Source organism: Mixophyes fleayi, chromosome 4 (genome assembly GCF_038048845.1).
Source record: "Mixophyes fleayi isolate aMixFle1 chromosome 4, aMixFle1.hap1, whole genome shotgun sequence".
In the NCBI taxonomy this organism is placed as follows: Eukaryota; Metazoa; Chordata; class Amphibia; order Anura; family Limnodynastidae; genus Mixophyes; species Mixophyes fleayi.
The window spans coordinates 124,997,328-125,011,179 of record NC_134405.1 but is presented as its reverse complement, the minus strand read 5'-3'; the positions used below and the strand labels follow the sequence as shown (position 1 = coordinate 125,011,179).

General features: G+C 38.7%; 1 protein-coding gene across 1 annotated transcript in view; it reads right to left on the bottom strand.

The window, feature by feature from the left end:
- LOC142151978 (dual oxidase maturation factor 1-like) overlaps positions 1-13,852 on the bottom strand; it is a 56,301-nt gene that overhangs the window by 2,528 nt on the left and 39,921 nt on the right. The window contains exons 3-6 of the mRNA XM_075208135.1: positions 13,286-13,343; positions 11,887-12,021; positions 6,032-6,245; positions 4,946-5,160 (exon numbers count right to left, since the gene is read on the bottom strand). Of these exons, the coding sequence (XP_075064236.1) occupies positions 4,946-5,160; positions 6,032-6,245; positions 11,887-12,021; positions 13,286-13,343 (622 nt within the window). The remainder of the gene's footprint in view (positions 1-4,945; positions 5,161-6,031; positions 6,246-11,886; positions 12,022-13,285; positions 13,344-13,852) is intronic.

Sequence of the window (13,852 nt, the reverse complement as noted above, 5' to 3'; positions counted from 1 at the left end):
AATGGTTATGCTCTAAGCGAAGTGTTTTTTGTTCTGTAGTTTTCTTGTTAAAAAACTACAATGTTAAATTAGAAAAAATACCTAGCTAAAAATACCTAGCTGTGCTATTACTAGCGAATAGCCATGTTATTGCATATGTCCCAATAGACGCAATTTATATTGCACAGTCCTGGTTTCTGTGCCTTATGAAGAAGACAGCTACTTCATATTAAAGGGGCATGCTCGGGGTGGTTTGGAACAATTTTTTTTTACTCTGGAATACTGGGAGGTACGCCATCTAAATGTTTCTTTTATAATGGAGAGGCTAAGCCAAGGTCACTATTATAACAGGATACATATAGGATGGCAGCAATCTTTCCCTATAATAAAACAACCATGCGAGTTGGATGTATTAACTTTGTTTCATATAGAGTTCTTTAAAGTGCTCTTGAGTAAGCACTTCAGAAATGTTTCAGCTGTGTTTCAAACGTGTGCCTATTTCAGGCAATTGTCAGGATTTAATATTGGAATGGAGATCTGTTTAATGCTTGAAAAGCAGGCACCCCTGCGTATACACAATTCAATTAAAATAGGCTGTTGCACCTTAATGTAAAGCATCTAAAATTAATATATTTGGTGATTTCACTTTAAAAGCATACAGTTGTTACCATCATTTAAAATAATTTCCAGAGAAACTGTTAAGTAGATATCTATATATAAATATGCACTCTCGGATTTATGGAACTGCAAATCCAGGGGTGGTTGTCAGCCACCCCTGCATTTACCAGGGGTGGCAGAAGAGACGCGGCTCTCTCCTATTTGTCTCTGGCATCCCGGCCCTCACCATGACGACCGGGATGTCACTTCCGCCTGCAAGTCCCAACTGTTGCCAGGGCAACAGCTGGGACGCTTTTCTCTTATCACCGCGGCCCGGCTAATCTGACAGCCGGGTGCGTGCGCAACAGGAGGTCCATTGATTAATAGCCTGCTAGACTGATTCCTGCAGGTGTGGGGGCTGTGTTCCCATTGGCTCAACTGTGTATAAAAATCAGGGAGGGCTTAGCCTACCTGCCAGTTATAGTCTGCAGCTTCTGCTACCTGACCAGCTCCTGTGCTCTGTATCTTTATTATTGGAGTCCTGTGTTTGACCCTTGGCTTTGTTTCTGGACATTGATTCTCTGCCTGAGCCCCCTGACCTCTGCTACGTTTCCGGACTCTCCTTGTTTGCCACCAGCCCTGACATCTTGCCTGTCCCTGACCACGGTATCTGCCTCAGCCTGTTTCCTGACTACGCACCTTCCATCTCCCGCTACTCAGTGCTACAGTACGTTTCATACACTTGTACTACTCAGAGCATAAGACCTGGGGGCATCCGAGTACCTGTGAGCGCATCTAGCTCTAAGGGGAAGGCGGCTGCTATAGGTGAAGACCTCTCCACCTTGTTCTACAAGCTTATGATCATACTGATAGCCGTAACAGTGGTACATGGCATTATTGGGCTTTATAGCAAAATTTGGGGGAGAGCTAGGCGACACCGGTTCACCATCCTGGCGCATGTGCAGTGAATCCCAGAATGAGGGGCCTGAGAATGGTGGAGCGTGATTGCCAGCCACCTCTCACCTCTGTGCCCAGTAATGGCTGCACCTCTGGCTGTGACAGAAGTAGCACCACTGTGTAAACCCTGAACATGACATGATCATTGAACACTATTATATATATATCACAATACATTCCAATCTTGCTTCTCTATTACTTAATTTATACACTCCACATAATAACAAGAGCCGAAGCGGAAAATGTCATCCAACAGGCAAATGGATACAAGAAGAATGTTATAATTAGGTAAAATTAAGAGTCAGGGACTTTATTGAGAAAAGCATCCCGGAGGGAAGTATAAAGAAAGACAATCCTATTTTCAACTCCCATGATAATAATGTGGAATTAAACAAAGTTGATAAATATGTAAATATTTAACATGTGATAAATTATTGAAGAACATGATAATAATACATTACACACATTTCTAATTATATAGAAACATTTGTAATTGCACAATTTATAAAACATGGTATATAAAACACAGAGAAATCAAATTGCAAAACTGTATCTATCAATGTTTAGAATTGTAATAAAATCACTGAGACGGAGAAGGACTTAGGAATACTAAACTAACTGAAAGCTGAGTAGATGCATAACAAGAGGATAATTGCATGTGAGGAATACATAGTATTGCCATTGTTTAAGTCACTAGTTAGTCCGCATCTTGAATATGGAATATAGCTTTGGACGTCTCATTGTAAGAAGAAAGTAGGTCAACTCAGAAATCCTTGTTAATAAAGGGATAGAAGGATTAAATTATAAAGAGATGCTAGAAAAACTGTGCGTTACTTTGGAGTAAAGGCAGGTTAGAGGTGGCCTAATTAATATGTATAAATATGTTTAAGGTCAAAACAAAAATGTGTCTAATGAACTTTTTAGTGATAATCATCTGTGAATGGAAGAACTAGGGTTTCACTATCAGCATAGGAAGGGGTCCTTTAAGGTAGAATTCCTTACCACATGAGATGGTGACAGCAAATTCACTAGCATAATTTACAAGAAATGGTATCTGTGGCTATAATTATTAGAGAACATTGTTATTATAAACATTTCCTTAAATAGCACCAGAATACTACAGAATGCTTTACAATTGGGAGCAAACTCAGTAATAAAGCAATACTGGGGATTAGTAGACACACACAGAGGTAAAAAGGTGATTGATCCAGGGAATTTATCTGATGGTCGGCAAGGATTTTTTCCCCAAATGTGAGGATAACTTAGCAACAGCCATACTCAAGTTTTTCTTTTGCCTGCTTCTGGATCAACACAATCAGAGTTTGGTTGAACTGTGTCTTTTCTCAACCTTACTAAATACAGGTTGTATTAAAGGATCTACAATATGTATTAAGAATAAGTAAAATATGACATAAGCACTCACATCAACATGCATGAGTAGAGTTATTTTATTGACAAGGGACACATGGTATCAAATCTAGGAAACTACAGGGCTAAAACAGGCTATGTTCAGACAGGAAAGGAAAGGTCAAGTCAAGACAGGTTCAGTAATAGACTGGTAAATGGTGCAATAAATAAGAATCCAAAAGCAAGGTCAGAGTCAATCCAAGGTTAGCAACAGTTGGACAATGGCAGAACCAGAACAGCATTCCAAAACATAGTCCAAATACAAAGTCAATGTAAGGTCAGGCAGATAACAGAGTCAGAAGTCGGAAATGATCAAACACCAATGAAACATTAAGGATAAGCGCATGCTTATTATGGTCACCTAACTGGATTTATTAGTGTGTGTGTTGTCTATAAATTACTTCCAGGTGTACCCACATAAGCAATTTCCGGTAACAGAGGACAGTGCTGAAAGTGCACCTGCCAATCACTCTGATAGAGTAACCTGCCAAACCTGCAATGATGTTGCTATAATAGCATTTATTCGACTTGTTGATTTCACATGTAATACCCCCTCTGGTGTTGTTGGCTGGTATGACCTGAAGAGAACCAGTGTGGGGAGAGTGACAGGGACTGGGGAACTGGGGAGGAGGTCCAGGATCCCTCTGCGAATTTGGGAACTGATGTGTGGCCTGCTGCAATGAGGGGCCAAAGAACAGCATGACTGAGAGAATATGAGTGAAATGTGACTGATTTGAGGGAGAAATTACCTCATGCCTTCATATAAAGAGAGGAAAGAGTCCACAAGGTCAGAAAGCCACAAGAAGGGGAAGGCGCCCCATAATAGTAAAGAAAAGCTCCTGTGAGTAAAAAGGGGGACCCCAAAAAAGCAGTGTGGAGCCAATCAATAGTGGCAGCATTGAGGATCTGACCTATAGGGTCCCCATGTCTAGAGAGGAGAGAGCATGTAAAGAGACCCTATGGAAAAGGTTGCTGCAAAATGCAGTGTAGCATTATTTTTTGTGGCCCAGAGGGGTAGAGAAGATGTTATAGCCTAAGGGGTGAATAAAGCTGCAAGAGGACACTAGTTAGAGTGTCAGACCTACCAAACAAGGCTGAGAGTGCATCGGATGGAGAGGGTGTCAGAGTCTGCGCAAATTCCACTGTGGCTTAGTGGTTAGCACTTCTGCCTCACAGCACTGGATTCATGAGTTCGATTCCCAACCATGGCCTTATCTGTGTGGAGTTTGTATGTTCTCCCCGTGTTTGTGTGGGTTTCCTTTGGGTCCTCTGGTTTCCTCCCACACTCCACAAAACATACTAGTAGTTTAATTGACTGCTTACAAAAATAATACTAGTGTGTGTTAGGGAATTTAGACTGTAAGCTCCAATGAGGCAGTGACTGAAATGGATGACAAATATTCTCTGTACAGTGCTTCAAAATTGGTGGCGCTATATAAATAAATGGTGATGATGACTAGTGTGGGAATACTAGTAGGGGCACAGCGAGGATGTGTTATAGCCCAAGGGATGCTGACCCCACAGAGGAGAAGTGATTAACAGTGCTGGAGTGAGAAATGAGGTGTTTATATTCATTTTAGTGTTCTTTTTAACTCAAGCATTGTGCTGGAGTGCAGAGGTATGTAAATAAAGAGCTTATTTTTATACAGATTGTCTGGTGCCCAAATAATTGAGACATCTGTTTGCACAGCACCCTAAATTACCAAACCTGTTTTATAACATCTAAAAGAGATATCGCTGAAAACATGCTTGTACGGGGACCAGAGACCTAGCTAGGGAAGAGGAAAGTACAAGTGAGGAAGTGCATTACTGACCTCTGCATCCCAGGACTGAAGACAGTGACACATCATTTCTTGTACAATTATTATATAGCCTTACTGATACCTGTACTTTCTACACATATTTTTCAAACATTTGTTTGTAAAAATTATTTTTGGAAACACTTTCAGTAGATAAGTTGGGTTAATATGGTTGAACAACAATTTACAACATAATTTTTTTTTACCTGTTGCAAAACTTAACCAGAAGGAAAGTCCAAATCTTGTATGTAGAACAGAACTACCAAAATGAATGTTGCATGAAGGTACATGTCTAACAGTTGCAAATGATATGAGTGAGAGTGCCATACACACTGCAGTTGCAAACATCATACAGATTCCATAGAGCGGGACTGGTATTAAGAAGAGGACATTGCTGAGAATCCAGGAACAAAACGCAGCCCTACAATTAAAAGCAAATTTAGAGATAAATATAATACAAATACCATAATTTGCTTTCAGACTGATTGACATTTGATCTAAGGGAATGCAATGATGACAGTGATTTCTGATATACCGCACCCGCACCCCCCCCCCCCCCCCCCAAAAACACAAAACAAACATTTAAGCAGATCCTAATGGAAGCACTACACATTCAGGGAATTAAAGTATGTTTGGCCAGGACCCACATTAAGTCTAATAATCTGCTTCTGGACCAATGATTCAGTTTTGCATTAACAATATTTTCCTTCTACTTACAGCGGTTAGGAAAGATATGAAATTGCATATTTCATACAAAAGTTTATTAAATTCTGATAAATAATGTATGTGATTGATGGATAGATAGATTGCAATATGCTTACAGTAGACCTTCCTTTGAAGCAGGGAAAAAAAAAATCTTACTACATTTATAAATAAATCGCTTGCTCTCCCTATATCATATTTCAGCCTATCATATTTAAATTGAGGTACGCTTGCAAAATTGTTGTGTAAATCCAAAGGCAAACTTAGCATTACATGTTATAACTACTACGCATATTTGTTCTGGTAGCCTACGTAATTACTGTCAATGCTGATTTCTGGCCTGACATCTCACAGTCTGGACTGATTTAATAAAGTCCCTCCCATCTCACCAGTTGTTTCCTCAGGACTCCCACATCAATAACCAGTGAATGGCCACCTATATACGTAATAACTGGACCTAAATTATAACATAAGCTCAAGTTTACTTATGCTACATTTCTGAAACATTTACCAGGTTATATAAAAGCCTAATAAAACTAAATACAAAGTCATTATTTAGCGATAAGTGAATACAGTCTAAATCATCTTACCACATTAATGCGGAGGAGTAGTAGGTGGATATGCAGTATTGATGATGAAGTCTACATGGACTATCACTGTTGAATTTTTCAGCCACATATAATATTGGGTTGGGGAGACCTCTTTCTAAACCTTGATGATAATCTTTGTCATACTGTATCCTTGACTCCCAAGCAAATTTCTCATTGTAATTTATGGTCTCATTCAGTTGATGTACAGGATGCCCTGTGAAGAGAAGGAACAGATGTAGTGTTTCAAAGGGGAATTTATATGTCAGCACTGCTTTTATAATTATTTCGTGTACTAAACCTTTATCAACCAGTGTGCAGTGAACATCGCTAGTAAAAAGTGGCTTGGACTAAATATTTTTGGACTCCTCTTTAGATTTTTTTATACTCTGTTGTGAATTTTACCTCCTATAGTGAATCTGGTCTTCTGGGGGGAGATTTATCAAAGTGCTGTTTTATGAAGCCACAACATTTCTTGTTTTTGTGGTGGCTTCCAAACCGACAATATGCTGTTAAACTGCCAGAAAAGTGCCAGTTTACAAAGTGCCACTTTTTTTTTGCATGCAAAAAATACAAAATACTACATTTTTCAATATTCGCTTTGTCAAACTACCAGAAAAATGGACAATATACACTATATGGACAAAAGTATTTGTATGCTTGACCATTATACTAACAGGGACTGTAATGATATTGTATTCAAATACATATACTTTAATATGGAGTTGGTCCCCCTTTTGCAATGATAACAGCTTCCATTCTTCTTGGAGGTGTTATGGCTAATGACTACTATCATGAGCTTGTAGAACAGGATGTACAGGTCTTCACTTATAGCAGCCGCCTCTCCCGTAGAGCACATTGTGCTCACAGGTACTCAGATGCCCCCAAGTCTTACACTCAGAGTAGTACAAGCTTATGAATGTAGTGCAGAACTGGATAGCGGGTGATGACAAGTGAAGCGAGGTCAGGGACAGGCCGTGGTCTAGGGTCCGAAGCAGGTAATGTGGTGAGGTACAGGCAAAAGATCAGGGCTGGCAACAATCAAAGGCAAAGGGAGTTCAGATAACAAAGCAGAGATCAGGGTAATAAGCAAACAATCCAAAATCCGGGAAATCCAGCAGAGGGTCATACACAGAGAATGAATTCAAGGATTTCAACAAAATAGGCAGCTAACAGAAAACTGGAGGCTATAACCGGCAGAGAGGCCCTGTCTTATAAAGATAAGAGGGCCAATGAGGAGAGGAGAGCCACTGGGGTGGCAAAAAGGCTCAAATGATGATTAATTAATAAATACAGAGGGCACACGCGCCCAGCTGTCAAACTAGTTTGGCTGCAGCGGTGATATCAGAAGCGTCCCGGCTGTTGTCCTGGTGACTGCTGGGGTGCATGGCAGAAGTGACATGATAGTCGTCATGATGACGGCCAGGACACAAGGTGTGAGCAGAGAGCGAGCTGCGGTGGCTGCTGGAGAAGCCGCAGCTCATGACAAGAAAGCTTTCCACAAGATGTTGGAGTGATTGCATTGGCATTGATTTTGGACGAGAAGGCCTGACTCAGAACCTCCGTCCCAGTTCATCCCAAAGGTGTTCGATGGGGTTGAGGTCAGGGCTCTGTGCTGGCCAGTCAAGTTCTTTCCTTCCATGCTCATCGAACTATGTCTTTGTAGTCATTGCTTTGTGCACTGGGGCACAGTTATGTTGGACTAGAAAAGGGTCTTCACTAAACTGATGCCACAAAATTGGAAGCATGGCATTGTCCAAAATGACTAGGTATGCTGAAGCATTAATACTGCCTTTCACTGGAGATAAGGGTCTTAGCCCAAATCCTGAAAAACATACCATTATCCCTCCTCCACCACACTTCACAGTAACTGTGAATGGATCACTTATAAGTAACTTATGGTATAAATTTATTTAAAGGAAATAGCGCAGGGCACTTATTTATATAATTGCAATTGCACTTATTTTTGATGTTGTGTATATTGTGGTAAAGGAAATCTTTATTTCTGAGACCAGGGAAGAAACTAATTTTTTAAACCTTGCTAAAGGAAATTTATGAAGTATATATCTGATACAGTAAACCTTTGTGGAGGAAGTCTTTTGTGTATCGTGATGTGGGGGAAAAGACTTGTTTGGGGTTTTGTGACTCTCTTTGGGAATGTGTATTCTGCAACTGACTGAAGAAAGGACCCATGCTAATCTTATGTTAATTAGACCTTTTGATGTGTGAGGGTTCAACACCTGAAGTCACAGGAAGGTTTAATTTTGGATATGCTACTAGATTTCCTGTGTCTAAAAACAAGATGCAGGAAATCACAGCAAGTTTTAGGATATCACAGATAAGTGTAAATATTGTTAGCATTGCATTGCATGTAAATCCATGTTTGGGTAAACAAATTGAATCCTGATTCTAAAAATAGCTCAGACCACAGGGGGCTGGCTTACCCTGTTAGACTGTGTTCAAATCTGTATAAAAAGCACTGTCTTGTAATGAAAATTGTTCTTCTTGTTCCACCTGACCTGTTCACTGATACCTTCAATCAATGTGACTGCAAATAAACATCACTTGCCTCAAAGACCTGCTTGAAAACGTTTTCCATGCTGAAAATCCTGTGACCTACAGATTAGAGTCAAAATCTAATCCGTTTCTGGCTGTCTGAGGTTTGGACCCAGTTTCCCAGCACCACTGCTCTGCTCGCTACCCAGCATATCTGACCAGTGTGATAGGCCAGTGGGGATCTATCCACAGCAACCCGGATCTATAGGAAGAGGTCAGGAGTACCAGCCCAGGTACACCAGTAACAGGTTACATTAGCAGCCACAATTATCCAGAAGAAACCCAGTTCTAGATGCCGGTAAGGAGTCCAGTGGTGGCAGCATTTGTAAGCCCCTCCTACTGCAGTGAGGCAGAGGCAGAGCGGTGGTACTGGAAAGCTTGGGTCCAAACCTCAGAGACAGCCTGAGAACGGATTAGATTTAGGGTCTAATCTGCAGGTCACAGGAATACAGCAATACTGAAGATGTTTTCAAGCAGGTCTTTGAAGCAAGTGATGTTTATTTGCTCTCACACTGGTTGGAGGTACCAGTGATCAGGTCAGATGAAAATCAGAAGAACAAGTTTCCAATACAAGCTAGTGCTTTTTATACAGTTTAGACACAGGCTATTTTCAGCATCAGGATATAACCTGTTTACACAAACATGGATTTACATGCATGCAAAGCCAATAATATTTACACTTAGCTATGAAATTCTTAAAAACCTTGTGATATCCTACGTCTTATTTCAGATGCAGGATACATACTAACAAGTCAAAAGGCCTGTCTGACATGAATACCTTCTTCAGACATTTGCCGAATACACATTCCCAGAGAACAACAAAAACCCAGAACAAGCCACTTCCCCACATCACAATACACCAAACGCTTTGTAAACAAAGGCTCATTGTATCAGATATATACATCAGACATAATGCATTTCCTCAAGAAAGGCTAAACAAAAAAAAACACATTTTCTACCCTGGTCTCAGAAATAACGACTTCCTATCTCAAAATATACACAATATTAAAAATAAGTGCATTGGCAATTTATATAAATAAGCGCCCCGCACTATTTCCTTTAAATAAATCATACCATAAGTTATTTATATATGAACCAGTCACACCTACATATATACTTCATGTATGGATCACTATTTGTTTTATTTACTGGGCATGTCTTCTTTTAATTAGATCTAAGAGTCTAAGAGGACACTATTAGTTTTAATTATATCTCAGGGGGCACAAAATTCACTTTATTTCCCTGGAATCCACTCGATAGTGGTACCAGGAGGGACCCAATGCTGAGCTGGGAATCTGTAGGTGTGGGGGCCCATTACTGAAGAGGGGGGAGGTTTTTAATGGCTGTTTAACAGCATGTGAATTAAGGCTTTTAAAACTGCTCCACTTAAACATCGCTGATGTAAATGCTCCAAGCTGCTAGATAAAAATCTGGTGGTGTGGAAGGCAAAAACGCCATCGACGTGCGGCGGTTTTGGATCCACCAAAAACCTCTGTGCCACTGAGTGGTTTTGCAGTGGCACAGATAATTCACATGTTATCCTTGATTGGAGTGCTGTCTCACTTTGCTATATGAGAATGATTTCAGACTTTGAAGGTGATAATAGCTGAAAATAAGTTTTTATTTATTTATAACGTATTTTACCAGGAAGAAACACATTGAGAGTGGATACATCACAAAGATGCAAAGCTCATCCCAATTACCCATCCATATAAAAGATTAGTTAGGGATTGATTTTCCACCCATTTAAGTTCTGTATTTCTGAAGATAGAAAAACAAAAAATAGCTCAGCAAATAATGAACTATAACAGAAACAATGTCATAAGCTATGAATCAATATATTTAACAACACTGAACCAAACAGATAAATAAAGAGCACATACATTCTACTTGATCCACATGTACAAGTACATGTATGTATGCAAGACCTGTTTTCTTAGCAATACTGTTATCTGCAGTACAATTGTAGTCATCATGTGGCTTAATGGAGCTACAAAACACCATCAGAACTGGCCCAAAGGTGCATATTCAGCTCACATTATTATACAGTAATTGCATATAATTTTATTATTTAAGACAGTCATGGACAACCTGATGCACTTCATGGGTCACACATGGGGCCCTCCAACCCTTCAAAAGAGCCACATATTACCGTTAATTTGAGTAATAAACAAAAACCAGACCCACATTGACCTCCATATCCTCACATCTCTCATAGTACAGAATGCACTAAACTCTCTCCTCTGATTACATGTGGACCTCTGTGCGTTATGTAGAGCAGGTCGTCTGATGCTGAAGCCTAATCCTTTCTTTCATCCTTGTTTTCCGCTTGATGGTAATAAGCAGAGAATAAGTCAGACCAGGGCATAGAGTTTAGGGCCGCAGCTGAAGGCTCGTCGGGCCTGTTGGCAATAACTGATTAAACAATTTCTTTGTTCATCTTTTGATGGTATATACTGCCAATGATATAGATGAACTTTATTACTTTATATATGTTATTTAGCTGTTCTTGTCCTTGTGATTTCAAGTGTATATAATCTATACATTTTATCACTAAGCACCATCAAGATGTATGTATACCTAATGCTCATGTTATACTAACTTGGGTACAACATTATAATTTTATATAATTGCTCAAACTTGAGCCTGTTTCAGATAGAGCACATTTAACAGTGTAGAAGATTCAAAAGAAAACTAACTGCTGTAGGAATGATAGATCTTCTGAGAAGTAAGTTTTATTCAGGCTGGTAGTAAATCAGGAAACACAATATCTCAGTAACCAGGCCTATGAACCAGATGAATGTTAGTGACAATTCAGGCTGTAAACCTGGAAACACAATATCTTAGCAATCTTGATGAGTTTTAGAGTTTGTTGTTCTCATGTCCTGCTATAAAAAGAATATTAACGTGCAAATTTATTTCCCACGTTTATTGTAAAATCAATCACCAGGCAGACAGTAACATCTGCTCTACATATACACAGACATTGTCCACCATCTTCTACGTATATAATTGGGTAGGAAAATATACACTTTTTATAGATTAGGTTTTCGTTTGCATTATTTTTACTTACATATTTTCTGCACATAGAATATTTTTCTCTGTAAATACACATTTATTAATGATAAAAGGATCCAGATTGTTAGATTAAAGTATCAATTTGTCCTTAAACATGGAACACAACTGCTAATAAAACCTCTTTAAAATGCTGATATCATCATGAGGACTAATGAACACATACAGTCATTCAGTACAACCTTTCTGGTTGTTGAATGCTTAATACAAGGTGGTTGAAAAAGTACCTGCCAGGGTAATGTTTACACCCTTTAAGCCAACCCATAATCCAATACTGGCATTCACCATGGCATTGCTGAAAGATTTGTACGCAGTCTTGGTGTTTACGGATCCAACCTCCCAATCATGGGTGAAGTTAACAGCTACAGGGAATGATAAAGGAACATAAAATTATATATTTTACATTTAAAGAACATATTGCATATCCTATCACAGACCAAATTACTATTGAGTATTTGTGTGAGTTTGTTCATTTTCCAATTCTGAATCCATCACATGATCCTGTCAATATGCAGAATCATCAATAAACCCCCTTGTATACATTTATGATTACCTGTCCTGACTGCCTGTGTTTGACAGAATTGCATTGTATTTGTGTTTAACTGTCGCCTCATATGCCACAAAGACGGCAGCTATTGATCAATTCTCTACAACAATGGGAACTGCAGGATGTTAGCTAGATGCAATTAGTTTTCCTCTATTTTGGCACATAAAACTAGCTTAGCCAAACTACTGAATTCATTTTTAAGGTGCTTTGACAAAGCAAACATGAAGAATTTCTATGCTGTCCACACAATTCTACTTCTTCTACAACTGTCCGTTTCACTAGGGGAACTTTTTCACAGCAAGTTTGCAGTGTTTGTTACTTTCAGATAGACAAGCATACAATATTTAAAGAGCAATTGAAGCTGCTTTTTAAAAATACTATATTTCCAAGCCCATGCTTTAATTAGCTAAATAATATAACAGAAGTTAAAATTTAGGTTGTTGACTTGCAGTTTCCTAGGTAACAGAAATGATCTGCACAGACAGTAGCTTGGGGTATTCATACAAAGGGAATTGCCAGTGGATGTACAGAAAGCATAACTTTAATATTATGTTCTGTCATTTAAGCTTTTACCCTGCATCAGTACTGTAAGAGCTGTGATTGTAGCTGTTTGTTAATATGGGAGAAGGAACTATCTATCTTTAATATTTTAAATAAAAAAAAATTCATTCTAAGTCAGAATGAAATAACATTGTATTTCAACTTCATATATAAGCAGTGACATTTTTGGGTTTAGTGCTCTGACACATGAATACAGAACATCACCATACGTTTTATTTTACTTATATTTTTACAACACAGACCACTTTCATATTTTCACAGATTGAATTGATACATAATCCTAGTGAAGACACAATTTCAAATAAAAACATTTATTTTACAATCTCTTCTAATGACATTCTACCCTGGGTACGTTTCTGAAACTGAACCTCTTACAATTTACATGTTCAAGATAAACATTGGGAAAATGTTGATTTAGAAAGACGCCTTATACTTTATACTGTATAATAATTGGATTATAATATCACCAAAGTTTGTTCTAATCTGTCTATCAAATAACACTTCCAACAAAAACTTACCTAAGATAACAGTACCAATAAGGAGACTTGTCAGCACTCTCGCGAGCCAGAAGGTTCTCTGTGAATAGGGAGTGCTGTTTTATCAACTGTAATAAAATTACACATCTCCAAAAAAACAAATTATTACATTATTTCATTTAATTCCAGCTCAATAGTCAGTATGCATTTGAATTCTTACACATATAGTTATATAGGGCCTAATTTTGAGTTACACTTAAGTGCTCTTGTGTGATGAAAAAATGTGTCTTGGTTCAAAACTGTTGCACTGCATATGCACAAAACCTGCATCTATATTTAGAGTTGCATGTATGTTGTACTTTTGGCTCCTTGTGTTGGGAAAGACAGATCAGGGGGATTATCATGCAATTGTGGTATAGTACGGGCGTGCAAACGTAACCTAAATACATTCTTTTAAGATTCCTCTTAATTTGAGTTGCCCAGATCTTGAAACACGCTGGTTGTGAGATGTAAACAAGGCACAGAAAAGCAAGTTCACCTTTTGCAGTTGATAATGATAATTGTCACATATTTATTCTGGATGCATCCATGTACTAGATTAAGCCTGCA